This window comes from Buteo buteo, chromosome 4 (genome assembly GCF_964188355.1).
Source record: "Buteo buteo chromosome 4, bButBut1.hap1.1, whole genome shotgun sequence".
In the NCBI taxonomy this organism is placed as follows: Eukaryota; Metazoa; Chordata; class Aves; order Accipitriformes; family Accipitridae; genus Buteo; species Buteo buteo.
This window is the reverse complement of record NC_134174.1, coordinates 54,270,943-54,297,870: the sequence shown is the minus strand read 5'-3', so window position 1 is coordinate 54,297,870 and position 26,928 is coordinate 54,270,943. Positions and strand designations below refer to the sequence as shown.

Below are 26,928 nucleotides of genomic sequence, written 5' to 3'. Positions count from 1 at the left end.
GCAGACCCTACAGTGAGTTCCAAGCACTGCCCTTTCCAAACATCTAGTGAAACCAACCACAATGATATTCCTCTGCTTTGTGGCCTTCTACTGGTATCTCCTTACCAGGCCAGAAATCCTGTATTCTTTCCTAAGATTCATTCAAGATTAAGTTGTTTAAAATAAGAGGATTTGCTTTGTCTGCACTCACCATAAGAGCGAGGGTGAAGATGTTGTGCTTGGCCAGCAACACAGTCTCATTAGACATGAGGAACTTCAACAAGTTGATCAAAGCTAGGAGAAAATACGTATTTTTTTAAATAAAATTAAAAGCAAAGCTATTCTCAAAAAGTCACTTAGAGATGCATTTTCATCATCTAGTATAAACTAACCTAAATGCCAGCTGCTCACCTCTCAGAAATATATGCTCATGTCTTAGAAATACCTCAATTTACATGTGGGGTTTGTTGGTTGGGGTTTTGTGGCTAAAACACTGTGCTGGACAGGTAAGCAACAGCTATTTTACTGTCCCACATTTTTTCTCCTTCACTGACTTACCAATCAAACCTGCTCAGGCTCAAGGTAAGTCTCTTGTTAGCTTAGTCGGTTCACAGGAGATTTTTCTATCTGCCAGATCCTGAAGTGAGCTTTGGGGTTGGAGAATCCAACTGTCTCGTTTCTGCTTCATACATCACCAACATGATGTATGCATAGTCAGCCCCAAACTGTCACTCTTGTTGATACATGCAGTTAAAAAAAAGTAACAAAAAACCCCACGGCATAGCTTTTCTGTAGCTCTATGTCAATGCTGCTGCAATGGTACAAGGAAGGATATAGTACTTTATTGTGTCAGTTATCTTGAGCTGTGCAGTAAAGACTACAGATCTGGTTCACACTTGTCTTAAAAAAAAAACAACAAAAGCTCCTGCGTAACCACACAAAATCAGTTAGTGATAGTGGGAATTAACAAAAAGGTTGGCTAAAAGAGCTTTAATCAAACAGACTTTACAATAAACAATTGTATTCCGTACACTTGAATAAAATGGAAAGTTCTTTATCTTGTTTTTTCTAGTTCTTGAAAATTTCAAAAAAGAAAGCTATTTTCTTCTGCATTATAGCTGCTCAGGACTGAAAGCTGATGCCTGCCTAGAACAGATTCTTAATGTACTCTCTGCTCTGAAGTCAACGCATTTCAAGACTTAAAACATCTGAATTAGATGGCCTGCAAAGTCAAGCTGGAAGGCTATACAGGCTTTTAAAAAGGTTCTTAATTACCTACTAATTAGTAACTGCATCTAACAGAGTAATGCCAGGCATTAGTCCAATTTTATAGGTACAACTAGAATTTGTTGATCTGTTCTTCCCCCCACCATTATACAAGTGTTACCCACTACCCAGTAACCTGCAAGAAAACCAACTCGAGTTTGAGCGAACCCCATGGCAAATATAGAACAGACCATTAATTTCACTCCAAAGGTACAGGCTATGAAATAGAAAGAGATAAAGCACAGGGAACAGGAATGAGGTAATGGCAAAATTTAGATATCCTCCTTCTCCTTCAGGATTACAAAGTATTCACAAAAGGTAAAACCAAAAAAACAACAGTAAAAAGATAGATGAGAAGAGACTGGTAAGATCTGGAATTAAACAAAATTGTCAGATTCCGAATACAGTCCTGCAACCACTACTTTCCAATACTAGAAGTTCACCAGCAGTATCAAAAGTTTGTATATTCCCCCAAAAGGGAAGCCTACAACCCTAGTGTGGGTATTTACTCATCACAGACAGACGCTACTTCAGATTAATCTACCAGCTGGTGGCTTGATGCTGAAGTGCAAACCAGAATGAACAAAGTTCTCTGCAAACTCCAGACATGCAACTGATTTATCTTTCAGAGCTATTCCAGGATTTAACAATCAGCAGTAGCATCTCTCCTTTCCATGACAGCAGCCCACCTCATGAAGCAGATATATTAATACCTTTTCAATCCAGCCACAGAACTCATCATACCATCATCCCCTCATCATCAGACTGAAACTCCTGGGACCAGAAGCAGAGCCTGGATTCCACAATAATCCAGCTCTGGAAATACTCCTGTCAGATATTTTTCTGTAAAACAGCCGTTTCAAAACAAAGAACTACCAGGTACAGATGGGCTCTCACCAGAGCAGAGATCCAGCTAAAAACAGGTTGCCAAGGTAACCAAGCCTCCACAGCAAAAAAGTAGAGTCTCCCGCAATCAGTGCCTTGGACTGAAGACAGCTGCCCTGCATCTCTGTCACAGCAGCTTATTGGCCATCTCTCTGTTAAATAGTTATAAGCATGGTTTTACCTCTTTCCCGGCCATGCAAGTCCACATAGCCACATCTTGTGGCCAGGCGCTGCTGTTCAACTACTAGCAGTTGGGGCTTTTGAAAGCAGAGTAGCAGAGCTCTGGATTTCCTGTAACAAGTGGCGCGAAGCCTCTTGTTCGTCCCATCGCCTCTCACTTTCTGACCAGAACCCTGCTGAGAGGCCTTTGCCATGGTTGATCGCACAGCATGATGAGAAGTCACTGAACATCCGAACACAGTGAACATGAAAGCTGACCATGGTGGGAAGACACCATTTTTAAAAGAACAAGGTAACCATCGTTTGTTTAGAGCACGAGCGCTCACCGACTGACAGGGACAAATAACCTGTGACTGCCCACTGCAGTATTTCTCAGTCACCACCCTGAAGCACTTGCACTGTTCTATATTGGTGACAACGCTTGAAGGAGAACGGTTTGTCTGTTCTACCCCAACAACAGCTCCTACATTTGTTCCAGCCATTGTGGTGAATTTGCTCAGGTTTAATTTTCCTGTTCCAGTTACAAAGATGATGAGATTACCACTGCTTGAAATCAATCTTTATACCTGAATTGTACTGCATCATAGCCCACTCACAGCCGATCTATGCTGTTCCTTCCCTAAGAACTAGGAAGGAGAGGGGTGTGCTTCACATGAGGAAGAAACTCAGTACTGGGCTCAGAGCTGGTCAGAAGAGCTAATCCACCAGGTTTACAGTCACTGTGTGCGCTGCACAGACAAATTTATCCAACTGTTTGGAAACTACACATTCCTAAAAAAGTTGCAGTGATCCTAATTACAATATCCACTACACCAATACTCAAAGGGCAATCAGTCTTTTTCCACACCAGTACATTCTGCACCAGCCTCTGCTCAAGCAGCTCTGAGGAACAGGAACACTGTGGAAAACTAACTCTTAAATCTATGGCTACCTGTGCCTCCGTAGTTTGCTTGTAAGGCAGACCCCATACTGAAAATGAGGACAGCTATCCCCTGGAGTTTTCAGGATTAACTACTTTTAGATCAAGCTTCATATGCCCAGTGCCCTTCAGTGACAATTACACACACAAAATAAACCTTTAGAGCAAAGGTCCAACTGGTTTAACACCCCTCTGCCCCTGAGCTCCCACGGGGCACTGCTGCTACTACTCCTGAGCAACCTGAAGCCAAACCCAATGTGTTGCTTTTCCCCTGCTGCAATCAACTGTTTGCCTCTCATATCCCATCTGCAGGCTGCCCTCTCACACTAGTCAGGAAATTGTCCATGTTTTTTTTCCCCACTGGAGGAGTAGTTCAATCTCTCAGCTGCGCAGGCAGACAAAACTGTGGCCCTTGCTTGGGCTCAGCCACATTATCCCAATTCATGCTCCAGGATTTAACAGTGATGGATGGTTTCAGCATGAGATCTATTTCAACATTAACTGGAAAACAGCACCATTTTTGCAATAGCCTCTAGAGCCTTTTTTTTTTTTCTAAAGATACTTGTCTTTGGAATACACCCGCTACGGTGAGTCTTGGAACATCCATAATTTCACAACACAATTGTGTCACTAGAACTTCTTTAGCAACACAAGCAGGAGGCTGTAACTAAACTAAACTAGCGGCCATCACTATTTGCATGCAAGCTCCTCATTCTGTGACCTGAGCTGAACACACAGGCTATGGTTCTTAAATCAGCAAGAAGAGAACGTGGCCTTGAATACCTACATTTACCGCCTCAAAACCAAGTAGAAAAGCATCTTGAGTGGACGCTTAAATTGGACACGAAGCCATATGATTGGCTGTACATGAAAGTGGTATAAAGCATACAGGTTGGTTTTTAGGCAATTTTCTCTCCCAAGGATTATTATAGCCAAAGGATGAAAAGTGACATCACCAGCTTTTACAGATAGCCTCCCTGCTTTTTAAACTGAAATGACTGCAGTGAAAGAGGCTCTTAGCTCCTCCACTGCACAGCTGCTTTTGAGGACAGATACTTTCCCTTATCAGCTCTTGTGGCCAGTCTGCTGAGGAGCAACAGCACTCCTCCTCAGTTATTTGCTGCCCTTCAAGTCAATCCTCTGTAAGAAGATGGCCAGCCAGCATCTCTTCTGCTCTTCTACCAGGAAGGAGGTAACTCCTGTTATGGACAGATGCCCTTCGCTCCCTCCTCCCATAGCAGGCTTACCTTCTTCCCCTGTAAGCCTTGTTTCAAACAGAAGTATATTCAGCCCCAGCACATCTGGGATTCACACAAAGTTTTGTTCTATTTAGTGTCTCAGTGTTCACTGTTTGCATCACATGTAACGCAACAGGGGCGTGGAGGTAGGTTAAATAGAGAAAAGGGGGGGAAAGAAAAAGAAGTAGTACCGTCCCTTGGGCAAACCAGAATGTAGCACAGATTCTGCCAAGAGCATCAAAAGGCTCTGATGTGTTATTGCACAACAGAGCAGAAGAGAACAGCCCTGAGACACACATCAATGAGAGGTTGGCTGGGTTGAGCACAGTATGGAGGCCTCTGTCACTGCATCTGCTGCGCTTACAGGTCAAAAATCTTCTAATGGTGCATATAATGGCCCTCAACAAAGGAGCGAGGGAGAAAAAGAGATGCGAGGGCTCCTCAACTGCAGTATAACATCAATTAACAGGATACTGTACTCCACTAAAATCCTCCAATTTTCTACCCTCCAGCTCTCAGGACACACTAGGAAGAAGAGTGATTTTCACATTCCCTCTGGAAGTTACCATTGCACCAACAGTACAGTCAGCGTCTTCCTTTAAGTGTTTCCACTCACAACCCCCTTAGGAGGATCCCCAACCAAATGTCACTACAGGGTGGCTGTTAATGACATCTGGGCAACGCTTCCATGCTGCAGAGAAATCCTCTGCCTACAAGTGCTTCAGCAGCATGGTAACTACCCTGGACCTCTTGCAGCCAGCCTGTTCACATATACATACTCCCAAGGCAAAGTCCATACAACTCATTGTAGCACATGGTAAGCCAGATCTGGTAAGGATTAGCGCGCTAGACTGGAACTGAGAATGAACTGGATTCAACTCTTCAGGAAGCAGGACTTTGGTCTTTCTGTGCTTCAATTCCTCCAACATAAAAAAGAAAACAGCACCATTCTGTCCGCCACAGCACTGGAAGCATAAATAGAGCAACAACAGCAGCCCTGGCTATACCCAGTCAGACCAAAGGCCCACTGACGCTCAGTATTCTGCCTCTAAATGGCCGACATCAAATGCTTGTTAAGAAGTAATAGGCCAAACAAAGCTTTCTCATAACGTTCTTCCAGATTCCAAAACTCAGCATGATCCCTTTACACAAGGGAAACTACAGCAGAGAGTGTGAAATAACAGACTCTTACAACATGACAATACCATAACCATGGACCAGTCCACTCTCCTATTCTAGACTGGAAGTCACAAGGGCTAAGCTAGCATAACCATATATCCCACTGTGCTGTTATGAGGAGGAAGAGAGACCCTGGAACAGATTTATCACCTCTAATAAATACTATACCTGAAGAGAAATTCAGAAGTAGGGAAGCAAAAGGCTCAAATACGATATACTGAGATGACCTGAGTGTTAAGAAGGTGCAGATCTGGCCACATTCAGCATGGGCAGACACTCAGCAGAGCAGTGATCAAAACAAACTCGGCAGGAGATGAGTATCTACAGATAGGGTTTGACAGGAAAGAACCAACGGAGGTAGTTTCAAGATAGAGCAGTAGGAATAGGAAGCGTGTCCGAGAAATAGCTACATTGCTATTACAAACTAATGCACCAGAACCCCCCGAGGCACAAACTATCCCAGCATCCTTTGACAAGTGAACCAATTACTCAGGGACAGCACTTGCAGCTTCCTGTCAATCAGCCAAAGTGCTAGAAAACAAGACTGTTGCACCATTGCTGCAGTCGCCTCTCAGGGAAGCGGGGGAAGCAATAAAAGCTCTGTCAACATCACTATTCAACATGCTTCAGCTCCTTCCCTCTGCTCTGATAAGCAGGGAGCACCCCGCTTATAGTTGTAACAATTCACGTGGCTGGATGGCTCCTCTAACCGCTGCCTCCCTGTGCTGGCACAGGCACTGCCGAATTCCTGCTCCCGGCCACCAAAGCTCTGGCAGACAGCAGCTGGCTATTGGCAGGGTCCCCATCACCAGCACCTCAGCACTCTACAGCTGTTCCCTCTTTTCCCCATGACTCTCAGGGTATAAGCATGAAAGCAGCCTGTATTCTTAATGAGAAACAACAGCTTGCTAGAGGCCTGGAGTACCTGCTGGCATAACCCATCGCTCCCAGGATCAGTTGAGTAGGCCACTTCACTTCCAATCCTTTACTTTCTTTATATAGTCCCCATCCCTGGTACTCGCTGTTCCCACCTAACTGCAGCCAACAGTGTGAAAATTGCAAGCTTAATGGAAATGCTAATTGCTGATGCCAGACCAATGCTGCTTGATAGCAATCCAGCAAGCAGTAAGAAAGAAACCAAATTTTCCAACTTCAGCTAAAGCTCAGATGAACAATATGCTTCTTTCTGAAAAATAAAAAATAAAAAAAGCAAACACCCACAAGCTTCATTCCTCTTTAGAGGAAAGAGAAGCATTGAGCTCAATTCTATTCTGTCTGACAGTGCAGGTTCACACTGTTAATTAAATAGTAGTCTTGGGAGTTAAGGTTGCACATTTTTGCATGGGGTTTTAAAACAGAAAAGGAGGAGCATCTGGAGAAAGAGCAGAAACTTTGTGTGAGAACATGGAAAGATAGCAAAGTAGGCGACCCAGGACTGCTGCTTCTTGAAAACAAAAAGGGGACAGGGATAAATCACTGCATTCTGAATGCTGCAACCCCTCCATGCAGACAAAGAAACGGCTGTGAACAGCTCTGGCTGTAACACTCCTGTCATCAACGGGACTGTTTCCCAGGAGAAATTATCACACTACCTCCACTAGGTCACCATGATCTGCAAACTGTTAGGGATCCACAATCAAATTGTCCTGTGTTAGCCAGCTTTATTTAAAAAGTAATTTGCAGGACAGAGCAACATATCCGGATGAGACCTGCCAGGCTGAGGCACGATGACCAAAAGGTTACTAGAATTCTGTCCACCTAGATGACTAAATTCCCTTTGTGCTCATCTGAGCAAGGCTCTGTTGATGAAGAATTCCCATCCTGATCTTACCAAGTGATCAATAACTGCCACAAATCTTGTATTATTATTCTTCTCTCCAGCAGCAAGTGAGGCCAAACTCTTTATCATCAGTATTAAAATATGTTAAAAAAAATGAAGGTAACTAGAATTAAGTAATAGAACACTAAGAAGGATTTAATTAAAAGCAGATGCTTCCTAAAAATGCCCCATGCAGAGAATTTAGAACATCCTCTTTTACAAGAAAGCCACTGAGTTTTTTGCATTTCTTACATTATCTTCTTTAGATTTATACCAGTACATTTCACCAAATGGCTGTGTGCTCTTACCACAAAACTGGTTTAGCTTTGGTTGAAGGAGGAAATGTGGGAAGGTTAACATGAAATTGGACCACCAGTTGAGAACAGCAGCAGAAGACTACAAGCAGATGTTTGCAGTCTTCCTTCTGAACTTCCATCTTTCACCTGTAAGTGACATTTGTAAGATGGGACTAGGGTTTTCTTTGGGGCAACATGGAGTGCTACCAGAAGTACAAATTAAATAAATCAATAAATATCAACCCACAACATACATCACAACTACAAACAAAATTTATTTTATAAAACTATCTTTCAATTTCAATCCTTTCCTAAATTCACTGAAACAGCTAACAGGACTAACAGTTACACTCCTGTACCAAGCTTGTGCCAACACAGTACCACATGTCCAACCAAACACCAGCATTCCTATAAGTAAAGAAAATAGGCAACTCTAAGGGCTGCCAACTCCCACTAGCTATTCCATGGCACATAACAGTTACAGCCTTTAATTTTTGTCAGAAACTATATTCTTTCCAACACATTTTCAGAACTATTCCACCTCCTCAGAAACTTCACTAGAGTCAACAAGCACAAGTGCTTGTAAACCTGTTGGGCTTCCTACTAAACAGCTGGCCAATATTATCTATTTTCTTCCAATTTCAAAGATAAGGAACAGAGATAAAGCTTGCCAGTCACTTATCTACAGGTAAAGGTGAGGGAAGTTGCCATAGACAAGGACATTGCATGAAATGCAAAGTTAAACACAATTTTAATAATGATTTACTGAGCGACTTAGAAGTAAACACTAATTTCAAAACTTCAACTTAATGACCCAGTTCATTGGAATACTAAAGGACCTCACTGGCTTTTGCAGTCCTAGAGCTAGGCATCTCTGCTCTCACAGTGCTAATATGAGACCTGTGAAGCCCTGTCCATGTCCTTCTTGGCACAGAAAGAAGTCATAAGCACAGCCGAAATGGTCAAATCATTCCAAGAAGAAAACATCCTTTCCTCTTTCAAGCATACAATTCATTAAGCAGCAGTAGTAAAAAAACAAAAAAAACCCCACAGGATACACACCTAAGCTAGACGCTAGCTCTCATTCCTCAGTTTCCCACACCAAAGAATAGTCCCCGGAAGACGTTCAAATAGAAGAATAGGAAAAGGATATTTAGTTCCCTCCTGACAGTTAAAAATGCTGAATAGCTACCTCTTCAGATCATGCAATGATTTCTAACCCAAAGTTTCTATCTGGTAACACCTCCCAGCCTCCCTAACCCTCTAACCCCAGACCTCATCCCACCTAGTGCCTCCTATACTCAGGGCCTCCTATTCCTCCTAACACACTATCACCTCCAATTCATCTTAGGCTCTCCATCCACCCAGGTCAAGATCCCCAACAGCTCCAAAGACCCACCCACCCCATCAACTCAGAACTCCCTTTCCCATTGCAGCTGCTCAGCAGCTCACCTTCAACAAGCTTGGACACTGTTCTTGCCTCTTCCTCCCTCAGTTCCTGGTGCTCCCACTGAACTACCAGTGGGAACCGCAGAGGGAGCCTATCATTCCCACTTCCAGCCTCATTCCTCCGTGATGTGGCACTCTCTTTAAAAAGCCAGCATCCCCTTGTACTCCAACGACTCATGAGATCCCAAATCTTCAGCATGGCCTATGGCAAATGGCTGGGAGCTCTCAGTCACATGGAGATTCCGATGTGCAGCTTTGAAAAGTTGGGCCAACCTCCCACTATCAAAAGGCATAGAGAAATTAGAGGGCAAACACCAGGTAAAACCAGGTAAAACCATTAAGTAGAGTATGTTGACCTGCAAAGTTGTTAAAACTCTAGCATTTGTTCTATAGTTCTCTTTACAGTTTACGAGCAGCACAGTGAAGTCAGAAAGCATTTCTGCTGGAAGGTATTTGAAAGGTCAAGTCTCACATAATGACTCCTTTTTCTTCCCAAAGCAGTAAGTTCAAGTAGAACCCTTTAACAGAGACAAACAGACCTCCTCTTTACTCACCCTAGATTTCATTTTACGGAAGTTTTTTACACTTAACACACAAGCTCCTGTTCCTTTTACCCTATCCCTACACATGACCTTTATTAGTTACCTTTGAACTTGCTGTGCTGAAGAGACTGTTCTCTTATGCTTGCAACATCCTTCACAGCTTAAAGACATTTCTTTCTTTGTTACTACATTATAGAATTCTTCATTGAGCAGAAATTACCACAGCAGCCTTATCTATACCATCAGCTGGACCATGACTGCTTCCTCTGAACTCTTAAGACTTCAGAGGCATGCAGAAGACGGTGCTGTTGGATCTTGTACCTTGGTAGCATATTTAAAGCCACATAAGACATGCTGTGAGTTTGTTAGAAGGTCAAATTTTAGGTCTTTAATTCTTTTCCCTAAAATCTTTAAGTCATTTGCTAACTGGCTGAGCAGCTCTATAGTCTTTCAAACTCTCATGGCACTCAGTGATCAGGCATTTTACCAGTGAACTAGACTGTCTGGTACACCAGTATACGAATCCTGACTCCACCAGAGCTGCAAGGAGACAAGCTTCCCTTGCCAGGTAGCTGCTGCAGAATATGACAGTGACAGCAGGATTAGAGATAAAGGGGAGACACAATGTCACCTGATTTCCAATCTGTTCAGCAACACAAATTGGAGGGCTGAAGTAGACCTGATCAACAGTTGGAGAACCAGAAATGCCATAGATAACAAATACTATCAGTAATAATATTTCAGCCACAGAAATAACAAAGCGAAGTACAGGTGACTAAACAATACCACCTTAAACATGCACTGTATAAGGGCAAGTGTGTTATACAAACTGAAAGTGGGCTTTTTTCTCCCCTAAAAAATTCTTTATTTTAAGAAGTTCCAGAGGAACATTTCACCTCTTTAGTATTCACTCAAAAAGATTTTGAAAGCAATATTATCCTCATGTTATAAATACAAGAGCTGACAAAAAGATCTAAAGAGTCTACAAAAAGGAAAAAAGTATATTTTGTCCAGTAGCATTGCAAAAGTCTGTTTTGATAATCCTAAAATAAAAACAGAGAAAAATTAACTTCTTCATAGTGCTACACATTTGAAGCACCTTCATTTTAACAGTGCATTCAGCATCTATCAAATTAACTAAGCTACAAGCTAAGAAACTGTAGCCCTTATGTTAACAATAATTTGGAAACTGATCTTCAATGCTTAATAATGGCAAAGCTCATTTTTAATCCTACTTTACATTCAGTTGCCCTAATAAATAGCTATTTCACCATTATTCATCATTATTTTTAAGATTTTTTTATGATCTACTCTTGCTATTTAAAGTCTATATTAGAATTGCTTTTCTGTTTCTTTAAACATGGCTTTTGCTTAAAGCAAACCATAGCAACTGCGAAGAAGTTACCTGCACCCCCTAAGCTCAGAGTGAATTGCTCAAGCATTACTAATTTTGAGGTGGGAGGAGCTGAAGAAATGAGGTCTTTTTATATAAAAAGCTTAAATGACTCATGAAAACTCTTTTGGCATAGCTTATACGTGCTTGACAACAACAACATATATAGCACCTTCCATCACTCAAGTGCTGTACAAACTAGTTAGAGTTCAATAATTAAAACCCAAACCCTGCCTTAATGACCAGCAAAATCAGCCTCATTTTCACATGACAAGGAGCAGAACTTAAGAAAAACATTAGGCATAACATGCTATTTCTGAGAGCAGGGAACTTGTTGTTACTGAGTAAAGTTTCCGTATCAGCTCTACCTTACACTTGACATTCAATAAATCAGTGTTTAAAAAGTATAAGGTACCTGGCGTAACAGTCCAGGAGATTTCCAATTGGCCAAAATGTCAGTAAGGGAACAGGTCAACAAAATCATATCCACTTAACGGTTTCTGACCTTGGCCAAATTTCCAGGCTAGTGACCAGTAATGGTACACTGTCACAGAAGAAAAACCTGAAGATTTTCTTCAGCGCTCAAAAAGGAAGAGCTACCACAGATGATTGTACTGAAGCTAATAATCTGCTGAAAAGGTCCATTAAAGAGGAACCAAGATCAAGAGGCATCTCTGGATGTGAATGTCTGGTCCACCTATCAGTAACTGCGCTTGGTAATCATTTTCATAGGCTAATCAAATTACAATTGCTTTTCACTCTCCAGCACTCTTTCCAGGATATTCCAGAATCTAGCTCCACTAGTGATCTGATATTTATTTTCAGACTACTTTTAGCTAGAGCCAGCTTATATATACTACTTTTGCCACCTACAGATCTTCCTTCCTGTCAGTCCTGCTTCCAGCTCTCAAACCCCTGCAACATTCTCTGTCAGCTAAACATTTTTGGTAATCTGGTCAGCACAGCTAGAGATTTTATATTGTATTGAGTGCCAAGGTCCTGGCCCCTTAACTTAGTATGAAAGAATTGATCTAATAACGAAGCTAAGGCTGAATCACAACAAAAGACTCAGTAACAATATTGCTCTTCCTCAAGCTCAGATGTTGACAAAGGAAGTCCAACAGAAGTTAAGATCATACCTATGCAATGTGCCACATAGTGGCATATCCAAAAACTATAAAGTATTACAGACTGCACAAACAGCCTGATATGTGTCCTGAGAGATGCCAAGCACTGGGCTCCGCTGCTTTTCTCTGCAATCATTGCAACTTAAAATCAAAAAAGGAAATGCAGAAACTCTCAAAGTGCTGCTGGCCTTCCATACTGAAGACAAAGCACCCACAAAGGAAGAGCATCTATCCATCAGATGACACACAAGTGGCTTTCCTTAATTAGAGACTAGCTAACATTAGAATCGGCAAGTGAACAGAAGGCTCCACACATTGCTACCGCTTCCACCTACCACCTTTATCTCAGTTCCTCCACACCCTATACCGACTACCTACCCCACAGTATTCCCTTTGTCTTCTTCTCCCACTCAATTTTCTGCCTGAAATGACTCTTCTCCTTTCATGTGCCAGGTAGAATTCTCTCCCCTTCTTTCAATACTTCCTTACACCAATTACCTCCAGCTTCTGTTCCACTCAGCTCTGTTGGGGGGCTTCCCTTGCTATTATCCATGCTGCACAACAGGGGCATTGCTTCAGTCATCACACACCTTGTCATTCAAGAAGACAAGTGTAGGCTTGAAGACCTTCTGTAAAGCACACCTGATGGGGCAACCTGAGATCTCAGACCTTACAGTGAATAGCTGCTCCCTTTTAGTTATCACTGCTGGATGAACAGCTAATTCTTCGATCCAAAATAAAAGCCCAAAGGGGAATATACTCACATAAAGGATAGAAATGAATTCAGAAGTCCTTGTGCTCTGGTTTGGAATCGTCTGTCAGATAGATCAAGACCAGAAAAATAGCCATTCTTTCACATCCAGGGCAGCAGCATTCTGGGTAATCAAAGAGCAGCCTTGACAGCGGTAAGAGTTAATTATGAAATACAGCTCAAGTTAGGGCTGGCAATTAGCATTTAGTCTGCCACATATAGCGCTCTAGAAGTACACACCTGGAGCAGCCAGGATGTGCCCTTTTGCAGGTGCACGTACCATTCAACCCAGGGCCTCCCAGCCTCTATGAATCACCTAGCAGCTACTGAAGAATCTCTCTGTTCACCTCAACACACTATAAGAAAAAAATTTGAAACTTTCTTACTGCAATTTACTCCCGCATGAGAGGATCTTCCTAAACATGCAGAAATCTATAGTAAGCATGGAGCTCTTCAGTGTGCAGGCATTCCAGGTCCTTCACAGAAACCTGACCAGAGTGCTTTTTACTTTACTGCTTTGCTTTTGAAGTATGTGCAGTACTTAATACTTCTAAGGCACTTTACATTTCCAAAGCACTATACAAACACCAGCTAATTAGAGACAGCTAAAAAGAATATCCCATGATACTGAATCTCAGTGTGTAGCAAGGATTATTCTCCCCCCACCCCCTCAAATAGGGAAAGTTAAGGATTGAAAGATGCCTAAAAGTGTGCTCTCTGAACTGTGGAACAGTACAAGCAACAGCACTATATCTGAGACTTCCATACTGCCAGTGTGTAGGAAAGACCCAGCTCAGCCTGGCCAAATAGGAATGCATCTGGTTCACTGGTAACTGCTGAGAAGGCATCACACACACTGTCAGATGCAATTTCGATTCACAATAGATGTCCACACTGCCCATGGTGTTCTCGTGAACCAGCACTACACTGCAACCATGCCTCTAGGGGCTCTGTTCAGTAGAAAACAACCAAAAAGAAATCACTAATCCCTTAATTAGCGGCACCCACTTCACCTTCTACAAGAATAATTTAAAAAGTCTGAACAGGCCAAATGTCACACAAGGTGAAAATTTAATAACTGAAAGTGACTCAGATTGTTGGTTCATTTCTCTGCACATACACTCAGCTGTGCAAAGCTACTGAAGGGAAGTACTCAGTGTTAATTGAGAGCAGCTTCGCAAACCACTCATCAGCACCTTTTTCAAAAGTCATCCTCTCTCAGATTTCTGATGGAGTTGCATTACACCAGCAAAGTCACTGATCCTAGGTCTCAAGCACAGCTCCAGGAACACACAATTAGGACCACGTTCCCTTGAATTTTCATAAACCTCTTGTTTAAGCCGCAACAGCTAGGGGATTAACTGTACTTGCCTAGCTGAGCTACTTCACTGCTTGCAAGATAATAACAGAAGCACACACCACATCCACAAAAGCAGCCTGTTAGGTCTCATCATCCATTCTGCTGACCCCTTCCTCAGACCTCCCACACAATGACTGCATCATAAAACAGTCTTACAAAGCTATGTCCACTAGATTATGAGTCAAACCCCATAATACTCATCTACCTCAGGATACCAGTGGCATGAACCAGACCATCTATTGTCAATGCAAAGGTCAGAGTTAAAAGCCTCTCTTCCTTCCCACTGACATTTCCAGGTTGCTCTCTTCAGAAGGAGCTGCACGCACTACTCTATGTGTATCCATGTCTTACAGTAAAAAAGAAAAGTAAGGTCCACCTCCCTTTACCCAAGAGCCTACCTCCTTTCTACTCACAAATAACAGAGAGAAACACTACTGCATAAAACATAACTCCATTTCTCCAATCAGGTGAAGAGGGACTCAGGTAATAAAACAGAAAAACAAAGACATTTGGATACCATGGTGATCATGGCCAGACAAGAAAGTAAATTAGCTACCATTATGATAATGATCTGACTTTCCAAAAGAGGTAATTTGCACATAGCAACTAAGAAGCAAAATAAAGATGCTTTAACAGAATTGCCACTTGCTATTTAAGCCTGTAGCAATGGAACAAGCAGTCATGGCCACCAAACAGCCACACACTCTGGGCTTTTCATACTTTGCATCTGCAGAGACAGTCAAATACCTGACCAGAGCTCCCTCCAGGTGTAATGAAGCCTCACTCTGCATTTCTTCTGGTAGCACAGCAGCTTGTGCACAATCTGAATGCACCGTCTAGAAAACAGAGGGCAAAGGATGGATTACATTGCATTTCCCAGCAATTCTACATCAAACCTGGAAACGTCTCTGAAATCAGCAGCAGGGAAATAGACAAACTCAAAGCCTATCAGAGGAGGATGAGGCTCATGGTTTTGGACTCCAAGGGGAAGCAACACTCGCAAGAAAGAACCAGACGAGACAAGAGAAAGAGGCCTGTATGCCAGTTTAAGCTCAACATGATTGGATTGACTAGAAATGCAAGTTTGTTGTTTATATTTAATTAATACTTTCCACTCTTTGCTACCCTTACCTGAGGGCCTCATAAGGTCCACAAAAGGAGTTACTTAACTTGCAGGCTCCATATGTATGAGATGCTGCGCTCAGATTTTGTAAAATCTGGACACAACGGAGCCTTTCAGTTTCTTTGGCCCAAATGATGAGGCTAAAGGAAATGACAGAGTCAAACAAACTGCAAGATTTTTAGTTTGACTGAGGCACGCAGTTTAATTATATTAAAAAAAAGATATTTCCGTCAATTTTTCCAGCCTCCTTAAACAAATAATTTAAGTATGAACTTTGGAATGATCAAGCAATACACCTACAAGCTGTAAAATCCCCCAACATATAGCTAGTATACTTGTTCAGTCTCCAAATCCTGTAGGTCTCCATAGCATCTAGTGTTTATGCAAACTCTTAGGTGCACATTCTTCACAAATAACGTCAGAACTAAATATACAATATAATTAGTAAATTCTCTAGCATAAGCTATCATTAAGGACAAGACAAAAAATATATACAAATTTGAACGTTAGACCAAGCTATTTTTATTTATTGACATTTAGAAAAAACAGAAGGAAGACTTTGAAAAAGAGAAATTCTTTTCCCCAAATCCCTTTCTCAAAAACACATTATCTCATTAATATCAACATCCCTCTGAAAAGACACTACTGAAAGACACTACACATCAGACAAACCCAGAAAAATCAAATTTTAAAAATTTGCATGGAAGTTACTCAAAATGGGGTGAAGAGTTCAAAATAAGGCTTTAAAAAGCCTTAAGAAATAAAATGGAGAAGGTATACATTATTCTTTTCAGACTCTTAGATGATCCCCGAAATAGCATGATGGGGTAAGGATTGAAACTGATTTTAGACAAATAAGGTAAAACCATTTTAATAGCTGAGCATCACTTTAAGTGCTGTATTTCAAACCGGATTCTCATAAATTCAACCAAGAAAAGGAAGCAAACCAGCTAGAATACAGACAGCTGTCTTCACATCAGGAACAGCAATTGCTCTGGGAAGGGACCTGCTATTTCTGATGTTACTGGTACCAGACAATGCCCAGTACCTTTCCACCTACGTATTTGCGTGGCTGCAAGACTAAAATTGGCCTCTACAAAAAAAAAACTATTTAAGGCACTGACCAGAGAGAACCTGGCAACAGCTAAAACATTTCTTTGTAATTACAACAGCTGTTAATGCAAAATACTCTGCAAACATATCTCAGCATTGAAACCTTGTGGTTGCATACAGTAGCATACAGCTTTCTGGGTGAAATCAAGGCATGGAAAAAAAGGGATGAGGAGGGGCATAACAGTCCTAGCCTAAGGAGCCAGGGCACCAGCTACCAGCCTACAGACTCCCAAACCACACTGCTTTAGTTATGAAACTGCTTTAGTTATGAAGTTATCCATCCTGGTAGGGTGTCTCTGTTTTTTAGCTTTGTGCTGAGTATTCATAATACACATAATGGACAAAAAACACCCTTAGTCAAAGCAACCTGGATTTGTTTTAAATATTAATATGCCCTCCCTTGAGCAGCTTCATATTGTCACCTTTTAAATGTATTGCAGAGAAGTATGACACTATTTGTGCATTCAGAACACCCACTTTGCAATAACTGTGTCTGCTATGGGATGGTTTCAGACAGCAGTGTAGTGAAAGGACTGCACAAACATGCCAAAATGAATGGATACAGATGTCCACTGATGGTTGCTACTGCTCATTATTTTTACTCTCAGGGGGTTTCTAGATGTGACCTTACATTTGAGCCCAAGCATTTCACACGTTTCTTGTGAAATTCCAGCGCACTACACCCATCTACAACTACTTCTCTAACTGTCATTAAAAAAAACATTTCTCACACTCATAAGTGAACTGTACAACCCTTTCAAAAGCACTGTAGTTGCAGGGTTATTTGGGCAAAATCAGAACATGCTGAAAAGTTACCTTAAGGGAAAACAGCCTATGTATCTTTATCTCTTCTACAGAATATAGTGCTGTTCAAGCCTTGGGGAAATTCAGTACTGTACAGTCAGAGCAAAGCCAATGATCTGCCTAAATCCTATTTCTGCCCTCCAGGCTAAAGCAGAACAAAGCATTCTAGGGGCCTCCTGGGACACATGGAGTGCTCTTGTGTAGCCCTGTCCTCTTCTCTCCTTTTCCCCATTGCTAGGTTTTACCCTTTGCTGCCTAGCAGGCTATTTCAGGCTTAAACCTCTCCCCTCCTGTCCACATTGCCTTCCAGGCCTCACATCAGTCATCCTTGGTTTTTCAAAACTGTCTTTTCAGTTTCTAGACCAAGATTCAACTTCTGGAAGTAGGGATTCTTGCAATGACTGCTATTATGAAACTTCTTGCAGATTGAAAAGCTCTTTGTATTTGATCAAGTAGATTAGGAAATTGGCCTGAAAGGTGGAAATTCATTTTGCTTTCAGTTTTCTGGCACACAGAGCATTTTAGAAGTAGAAAAAGTTGCTGGAAGAGTTCATGAAAAGCCATCCTGCTCCCCATCAACCACAGTGTTATTTCAGCCAGAAGATTGCTCTGACTAGAATCCACCCAAATTCAAACTTCAAACAAAATCACGAGTCACCCCACAGATACTTACATGTAGAGATCCATCGGAAATTCTTTCATCATGTGTGTTACAATGAACTCAACCATTAAATCTGACAGAAAAGAAAATTATGAAAGTAAGTATTGAGCTAGCTGTAGTTAACTTCTAGTAGACAACAATGAGGAAGTCAAACTACCCTGCCTACCTACCTCTACCAGACGATAGTCCAACTTAGATGAGAGAAATTTCCCTTTTTTGTTGTTGTTGTTCACTTTAAAGAGAATTAGACATTCTCTGGAATTAAAAAAAAAACTACTGGAAACTGAGGGCATGTAGTGTAATTTGCTTTGAGGCACTTCTTCCCCATATGCTTTTCCCCACTATTAGTCAAATAAAGAATACACCACAAATTCTGATGCTTAGAATTGCTCTCATATTTCAAGCCTTGTCACTAATGGAAAATTCCATTGAGAAGCACATTTTAGAAAAATCATTCCTACCAGAAACAATGTACAGCCTAGATGTTTAGAGAGAAGAGAATGTAGAGAACACCTAATTTTTCCCCTAAAATAAATCCTGAAGCAAGTAAACCTAGTGTGATCTCAACACAGACTAAGCTTCTGCTTAAGGCTCATTCGGGGGGGGAAAAAAAAGTTTAAAAAAAGGTTAAAAAAAAAGGGAGAATGTCTCTTTAACATTTTAGGGCTCCCAGTGTGAGGATAAGAGGCAAAGAGTAGAGAAATACAATTGAAAGAGATAAGTTACTATCGTTCAGCTAATAAACATGAGCTGAATGTGTGTGTGCTCTCTGCCCAACACAACTTCAGTATAAAAATGCTTAACCCATGCCAGTGGTAACAATTGTGAGATGTAACTTCCTGGGGTACTAATAGCCCAGCAATATGATTCAATAGTGATTAAAAACAATCTAGGGAAAGAGTGCCTGAAAACCGGTAAGTCCAGAAAGATATTTTTTTTTTTTTTTTATGCAGCACTTGTATCTTGGCTTCAAAAATCACCTGTTTGAAAATGCTGTTTTCCATATGGAAAGACTGTTTCCATATCATCAAGCGTAAGAGTCATTCAGGGATTCAGGCTCTGTCCATTTCTGTACCCATTTATGCTTTTGGCCTCAACAGCAACAAGTGTCAGAATCTAATCATATGCTGCATGAAAAGCTTTCAACTGAGCCTCCATATCCACATGCAAAACCTAGCTACTGACACTCCTATTGTTTTTTTTGCTCAGAAAAGGTTAAATGCTGAGAAAACACCTTCCCCCAACATACATCTGTCCTTTCTGTAGGTTTGCCCTCATTCTATCATCTAGAAAGTACTTGTAACCAACTGTTACTACACTCACCTAAAACTCTAAATTTATCAACTGCCCTCCCTATTGTTACTTATTCAGGTAAAGGAGACCAACAGGCTTCTGCAAAACTTACTGTAAATGTATATAGGATTTCTTGCTACAGAACAGCAATCTTGGCTTTAATTTCTCTGTGAGGCAGCCAGGTATAGAGATGGACAGTCTATCGCTGGAAATATCTTCAGTACCTAACTGCCCTCCTTTTAAGTCCATCCACCGCTCCCCTTAATCCACAAATCTCATACTTCTATTGCAGAACAAAAGATGCTTCAGGAACCACAAGCACACACATACTCTAACAATACTCACCAAGCACCGCACACACCAGCGGGCGACAGGGCAGGTTCTTGTCTGCTGCTTTCTTCCTATGTCTCATTGGCTTCAAACACACAAAGATGAAAAGAAGTCAGCAGAAGCCTGAAGTGACATTCTGTGTATTACTGTATTTTTCATGCAAATGGTACCATCAGCATAGGCTTCCCTTTGTCTTTCTCCAACTACTATCTCACCTATATTAATCCTAAAGGCCATGGCTAGAGCAAAATTATGCCTGTTTTTCAGCATGCTGACCACTGGGTTTTTGTTCTTCTAGCTGTGTAACTGGAGGGCACTGTTATATCATGGGTGTGGGGGGGGGGGAATCACATAGTAATTCCTCCCCCTTGGTTAACATACTGATTTGCTCCTGACCCAGAAGTCTGATCTGCATTCTTAACAGCGTGTGCAGTATTAAATGGCTTTGGTCTTTATTGTAAGAGACCAGAAAGGCTAATTGAATGGTGTCGTGGTTTAGCCCCAGCCAGCAACTAAGCACCACGCAGCCACTCACTCACTTCCCTCCCACCCAGTGGGATGGGGGAGAGAATCGGGGGGGGGGGGGGGAGGAGAAGGGGAAGTAAAACTTGTGGGTTGAGATAAGAACAATTTAATAGGACAGAAAGAAAGAAAATAATAATGATAATAGTAACAATAATAAAATGACAATAATAATAATAATAATAATAAAAAAAGAATGGGAATATACAAAACAAGTGATGGCCAATGCAATTGTTCACCGCTCACCGACTGATGCCCAGTTAGTTCCCAAGCAGCGATCTGCCCCCTCCCCCCCCCACCCCCCAACAACTCCCCCCAGTTTATATACTGGGCATGACATCACATGGTATGGAATATTCCTCTGGCCAGTTTGGGTCAGCTGTCCTGGCTGTGTCCCCTCCCCACTTGTGCCCCTCCAGCCTCCCTGCTGGCTGGGCAAGAGAAGCTGAAAAATCCTTGGCTTAGTATAAACACTACTTAGCAACAACTGAAAACGTCAGTGTGTTATCAACATTCTTCTCATACTAAATCCAAAATATAACACTATACCAGCTACTAGAAAGAAAATGAACCCCATCCCAGCTGAAAGCAGGACAAATGGCATGTTTGCTGTTAAGTGGGAATCACTAGTACCCTTGCAGTATGCTCGCTATAAAGATGTTTTTTTCTATTCTGGACTAGTGACACTTCCAAGTGCTGCTTCACTATGAGATGAAGCGGAACTTGCCAGTACCACAAAGACAGAATGCATCAAGTTAGGATAACCATTCAAGCTACTTGTAACTACAGAGCTTCATGAGCCAGGTAAGGACACTTCCTCCATAGATACCTATAGGAAAAAGCTCTGGAAAAAATACTTTCCTCCTTGAAGGTGAGTCACCCCACCCAGCATGAAGCATAAGCCAAATTACAGCACTCTGTTTAAATCCAGCTGGCTATTAATATATCACACGAGGGCTAATGCTTGCTGAAGATCAAGATTGCCACTGATTTTCTCAGAGACCTTGTAATACACAGCTCCTCCACAGCTACACAGGCCTCTGAATTCACCAACAGGGCAACCAGCTCTTTGTTCTCTGACGGAGTGAGACATTCTGAGAGTGATTTCAAAATCATTCCCAGCTACTGCACTTCTCACAGTATTTCCACATGCCTTAATCTAGATTAGATGTCTGTGACACAGTTTTCAACATACAGGGACTCAAATCCTCTGTGCTCTCATCCCAAATAGTAACAGATCATCTGGAGGAAAAGACTCACCATCCTGTGTAGGTTTACTCGAAAATTCATATTGTCATCATGGAGAAAAGCATTAGCATACTGATCCTATTGAAAAGAGCAAGAAAAGGGAGGAGATATGAATAGCCAACCAAGTGGCCAACACCTTCCACTTGCCTCTCAAATCACATGCGTTTCAGTGTAAAACTCCCACCATATAGCTATAAAGTTAAAAAGCCACCTGTCACTTCCTCTTGTCCCCACCCATGCCTCCAGTCACACAAAAGGAAACCCATTCTGATCCCAATTCCACTTCACTTAAAGTCTGTGCTACTACTTGCTTTGTTAGCAATTTATTTTCCATTCTCCTCCTTTGCTCATCCAAACTCTGGACTGCATGCACCACAGCGTCAAGAGTTTAACAAGTTCTGTATAACTCACGAGGTGATTCTCCAGCACGCAAGCTCCTGTAACTGCATGGACGAAGGTTTATATCGGCATTTTGATGGACCCATCACACCAGAATTTACTGCAGTACTAGCAGGTAAGTTTATCAGCTGTCCCACCCCTCAGGCAAAGCTCATTCTAAGACCAGCTCTAAATCAAAGTGGTTCCTCTGGATAATGCACAGCCAAATTGAGTAATAAATATACCCTCCCTTTAATACCAGAAGCAAAATATGCCCTTGCTATGTAGAAACAGAATTTCTTATCTTGTATTATCTATGCCTCCACCTGAAGAACTCAAGTGCCAAAACCATTTAAATATAAATATTTGAAATGCAGATGGTTAGCTTTCAGGCTGCACCCTGAAGAAACATTACTTCAGAATCCTTACACTGGCTATCAACATTGCTGCTTTTTATTCTTTGTTACAAATGAAAGGTCTTTACTTGCAAGCAAGCAAAGCGCAAATGCCACACGAACTCAATCACCATTCAGGATACCAGTCAAGCCATTAGTACATACTTCCCATGAGACAGGACCACATTCAGCCAGGACTGCTGATGTAGCGCCATGATACTGCTTTCTCACCCTACTACCAGATTTGCTATTTGTCTTGCTTGTAGGGGCCTACAACCACGGGGCTTTCTTTCAGACTCATATCCTTCTTAGGCGGGAGAGATATGGCATTGCCCATGTTTACCGTGAACAGCACAGAGCTGAAAGCCATTAGCACATCACTAATCTAAAAGCCACACCACAAGGTCACTTGACAGCTAAGAGAGAAAAGGCTTAGGTTCACTCTTTTCTCTCTTCATCCCTGGGAGTTGATTAACCCAAATAAGATGATCCAATTTTCAAGTTTCAAGTCAATTTTAACAGTACTACATCAGGTTTATTAGCGAAACGTTAAGCACCTGAGTCCTCACTACCACTGCGGATCTTCAGCACCTGCTCAACAGGAGGCAGGGGATGTGCATGCAGACAGAGCCCTGTAACACACAATCTGCTGAACAGTTTCACAGAAGAAACCTACCTCTGCTATGCACGTCAGGATAATCAGACACAGCTTGCCACTGTGTAGCCGGTGCTCATCTGCAAAGAAGAAAAAACAAGTCCTTCCATGAGCCACACAAGCCTAGCAATGCTGAAGAGCAAGACAGCTGTTGCAGCAAGACAAAAGCCTGGCCTTGGAGATTGTTCATATTCCTACTTCCTCCATGATAGCTAACAGTTTAACTACTCTCATTAAGCACTTGCCCTCCAGCCTGACCACTAATCCCACCAATTTGTCACCAGTCTGCACCAACAGCAAAGTTTCTGATTTGAACCTCCAACAGCACCGTAACTATCAGTGAGGCTTCGGTCTCATTCAGTTTTACTTCCACAGATATTCTAAACACTGGGGTTAGTCCGTCTTTCTGCCACAGCAGAGACACACTTTTCCCTCTCTTAGACAAGACTGAAAGAAAAAGATCACCTTTGCTGTAGGTTATGAAACAAGCAGCAAAGCTTTGGTAGAGGCATAGCACAGTGTAGCAGAATGACTCCTGACATTGTGCTCAAAGTCCTGAGTTTTAACCCCAAGACTGAGAGACATGACCTACTCTGTGCAAAACCATGAAAGAAGAAAGTCTGCAAAGGCTTAGCATTTTAAGCCAAAGGAGGTCCACCCTGATCATGTTCCGCAATTTGTTATTCATCTCACAACTTCAAGCAGGTTTTGCCCTGAATCACAACTGGAGGGCTGAAAGACTCACAAACAGAGAGGGACTAAGACAGAAGAATGCAATTTTTCTTTGGATTATTTAAAACTCTTCTCTCTCAATTTTAACCTTGAAATACCAAAAAACCAAGATACATACAATCATAGAGTAACTTAGAATGGAAGAAACCTCTGGCCCAATCCTTGCTCAAAGCAGGGCCAGCTAAATTCAGGTTGTTCAAGGCACTGTCCAGTCAAGTTCATTTAAAAATTTTTGTTCTAAAAATCAAACCACTCACACCACACACCCCCATAACCACAAAACCAACCAAACAAAAAAACAACCACAACAACATACTCGTAACTAAACCCCAAGGAAGCTTAAAACTGCACATTCCTGAGACCTCCAATAGCTTCTCTAAAACACAAGACTACTAAACATCCCAGACATCTGCCTTGGAGTCAAACCTGGAGGAGAGAGAAATCTGAAACAGTCAGACCACTTTCATATAAGACAGCATCAGCCAAACTCCTTGCATCTTTTCAGGTCACTTTTACAAACACTTTGCTAGTTATCTATTTTATCTATAAAAATAGATAGAATGGGCTTAGCTAGCTGTTCTGCCTAGTTCAATGCCTCTTTTGTTTTCTTTTCTATGCTGCTGAGGGACAGATATTTACTAACAAGATGTGCCCTGAAGTGTGCTGATTTCATCTTGCTGTACTAAGTAAGATGAAGAGGAATTTTGGAATGGGAGAGTTAAAAGTCTCTCCTATGTCTCCTTAACTCAGCTAAAACGTTTAAGTGAAAAGTTTTCTACTCCAGCAAAGCAGGAGAAATGGCCTCAAAGAACACTGATACACTGAAGCCTTGTTATTCTCCTATTGTAAAGCCTCCCTATATATTTTTGTAGGTGCTGCTACCACTTCTCTCTCTGGGTATTGTGCTGTAAAGGCTCCTGTTTCACACCAAGTACTCTGCCTTCAGCCAATGTGTTGTGAACATCATGCCAGTTTCAGCAGTTATGGGGCAGCTATGCAGGCCGTTACTCACACAGACTCTTTGTACTTTCACAGCATCCTTCATTAAGGGAACAAAGCAGACCACTTCCTATGGGGAGGTATATCCGTATGAACTCTATTTTACGGATGGGAAAAAATGATACAGAGTTTTTGTTTCTCCCAAGGCAGCTGCCTCTGACTGACATGAGAGAAAACAAGAGGACAATCCAGCAAATGCAATCTATTAAATTATGCTCTCTGGGACAGGACCAAAACAACTGTCTAGTCCTGGATGTGGAACAAACCAGTCTCCCCTCTAAGTGTTCCCACCTGTCTCAAGACACATGGAGTAAATTAGAGTTATTAATTCTTCTTCTCTTGTTGCTATATTGGTGTCACATGCTTGGACTTAGACAAGAAGAAAAAGAGTTAGGCAGAGCCTCATCTGTCATCAAAATATAAGGACAGGAATATACCCACTAGAATTAATAAGCACTGGTTTGGAAGGCACGCTTTTTTTTTAAACAATCAGTCAGTGGAGCTCATTGCCACATAATACCATGGCAGCAAGGAGATTAAGTCTATCAGCCACACAAGTTTCAAACGTTATAGAAGCTAGAGCCGAAGTAAAGAAAGAAACATCAGCTCCTGTCTCATACCAGAATAAACTCATCTCTCGCTTGTTTAGTAAGGAATCCCCTCTATCAGATTTCACTCCACCTGAAACTAATCCAGTTTGGCAGTTTCTGAGGCCCTATGCAGACTTTCCATATTAGAGTGACAAATAAGTGCAGAAGTGAAATTGAAAAACATAAAATTGTTCCATCAGAGACTTGGATCATCAAGAGAGACCCTGAGAAAAGCAAATGAGAATGATTAGAGAGCTGGTAAGCCCTCTTCATGTGTGCAATCTATAAGAAACGACTGAGCAAAGATTTGACATGGTTAGCTTAAAGACAAAAGCAAGAGAAAACATGAAAGCAGACTTCAAATACGTAACGGCTGACACAAAGAAAGAAATAATCCATTCTCAATATCTGTCCTGGAGAAGATAACTAGTAATTCATTTAAATCACAGAAAAGAATTTAGGAAGCACATGAAGCTTTCTCACAATAAGGGTAGTTAAACACTTCACTGGAAGTCCAAAAATGACACTCCACTATCAGAGTATCTTCATCCAACCTGTTAGCAACATCTCTGAGAAAAGATACACATGAACCTGATTCTGCCTTGGTCGTGAGGGGTATGCTAGATATTTTTATGAAGTCCCTTTTAGTCCTAATTTCAATTATTCACTTTTTCCTCAACTAGCTTGCATACTGAACAAGAAAAAACACAGCCAGGTACAATTTCACTGCAAGCTAGCAGGTACAAGGAAACTCTCCCACCTGCTCTCTTATTCAGTGCCAAGCATTCATGAAGTTCAGTAATCCACGTGTCATAGCTCTGCAACTATCTTCCTATTTTTGCTCAGTTGTTACATTTAACTTAACAGCAAAAGTTGGTAATAGGCTGAAATATGGTACAAAGATCACTTGTTATGTTCACACTGTGGTACTGCCCATACAACCACTGGGCAAAACAGCACCCTTGGGTACCTTGAGCAGGAGATGAAGCAATACTTCAACTCCAGCAAGCTGAAATTAACCCCCACAAAACTATCAGGAGAAACAAAAAGCACAATATGGAAATATATCTTCTCAAGCAAGTTACTGCCAGTATAGTGTAAGTTACTGCTGTCCTGTTCATAATTAAAGAGCCTGTTTAACCAGCAAGTATCAAAGGACAAAGAAAATATTTCCTCCTAATGCTGAGCTTTGCCTCCTGTGCCAGCATCTAAATGTTCTTAAAAATACAGTTCTCTGGTACATGGTTTCTCCTCTCTGACAGTTGGGAATCAGATATGCTCACACCTCCTGTATAGGGACAGACTTGGTTATTAGGTACTATTATTATTATTATTATTATTACATTCTTTTCGTATTTGACTTCTCTCCTGCCAGCATTAGGTCTCTCCTAGTCTCATAACTCTTATCTCACAATAAGAAATTATTTCATTTTCTCAAAAGGTGAAACCTTCAGTTCTCTAAAGGGACTCCAGTTAACTTCTATTTCTGGAGTCACTAGACATGTTCTTATGTCCTCCTGACTTCAAGAAGCACTGCTTGCTGCATCCACAGCTGCATCAACAGAATTTATTTACCTTTTGTGTCCTGCATCACAATCGAGCTGTACTTCAAGAAGGTTATCAGCAGGTTGCTAGTTTGCACATCAGCATCCAAAGGCAGCTCTGCAGAGCTTATAACTGGAACAAAGCAGATAAGACACGT

General features: G+C 41.6%; 1 protein-coding gene across 3 annotated transcripts in view; it reads right to left on the bottom strand.

Moving 5' to 3' along the window:
• ARMH3 (armadillo like helical domain containing 3) overlaps positions 1–26,928 on the bottom strand; it is a 130,040-nt gene that overhangs the window by 72,046 nt on the left and 31,066 nt on the right. For all 3 annotated transcript variants that reach the window (XM_075026225.1, XM_075026226.1, XM_075026227.1), the window contains exons 15-21: positions 26,802–26,903; positions 22,927–22,985; positions 21,490–21,555; positions 19,723–19,792; positions 18,097–18,157; positions 15,131–15,219; positions 191–273 (exon numbers count right to left, since the gene is read on the bottom strand). In XM_075026225.1, coding sequence (XP_074882326.1) covers positions 191–273; positions 15,131–15,219; positions 18,097–18,157; positions 19,723–19,792; positions 21,490–21,555; positions 22,927–22,985; positions 26,802–26,903 — 530 coding nt within the window. The remainder of the gene's footprint in view (positions 1–190; positions 274–15,130; positions 15,220–18,096; positions 18,158–19,722; positions 19,793–21,489; positions 21,556–22,926; positions 22,986–26,801; positions 26,904–26,928) is intronic.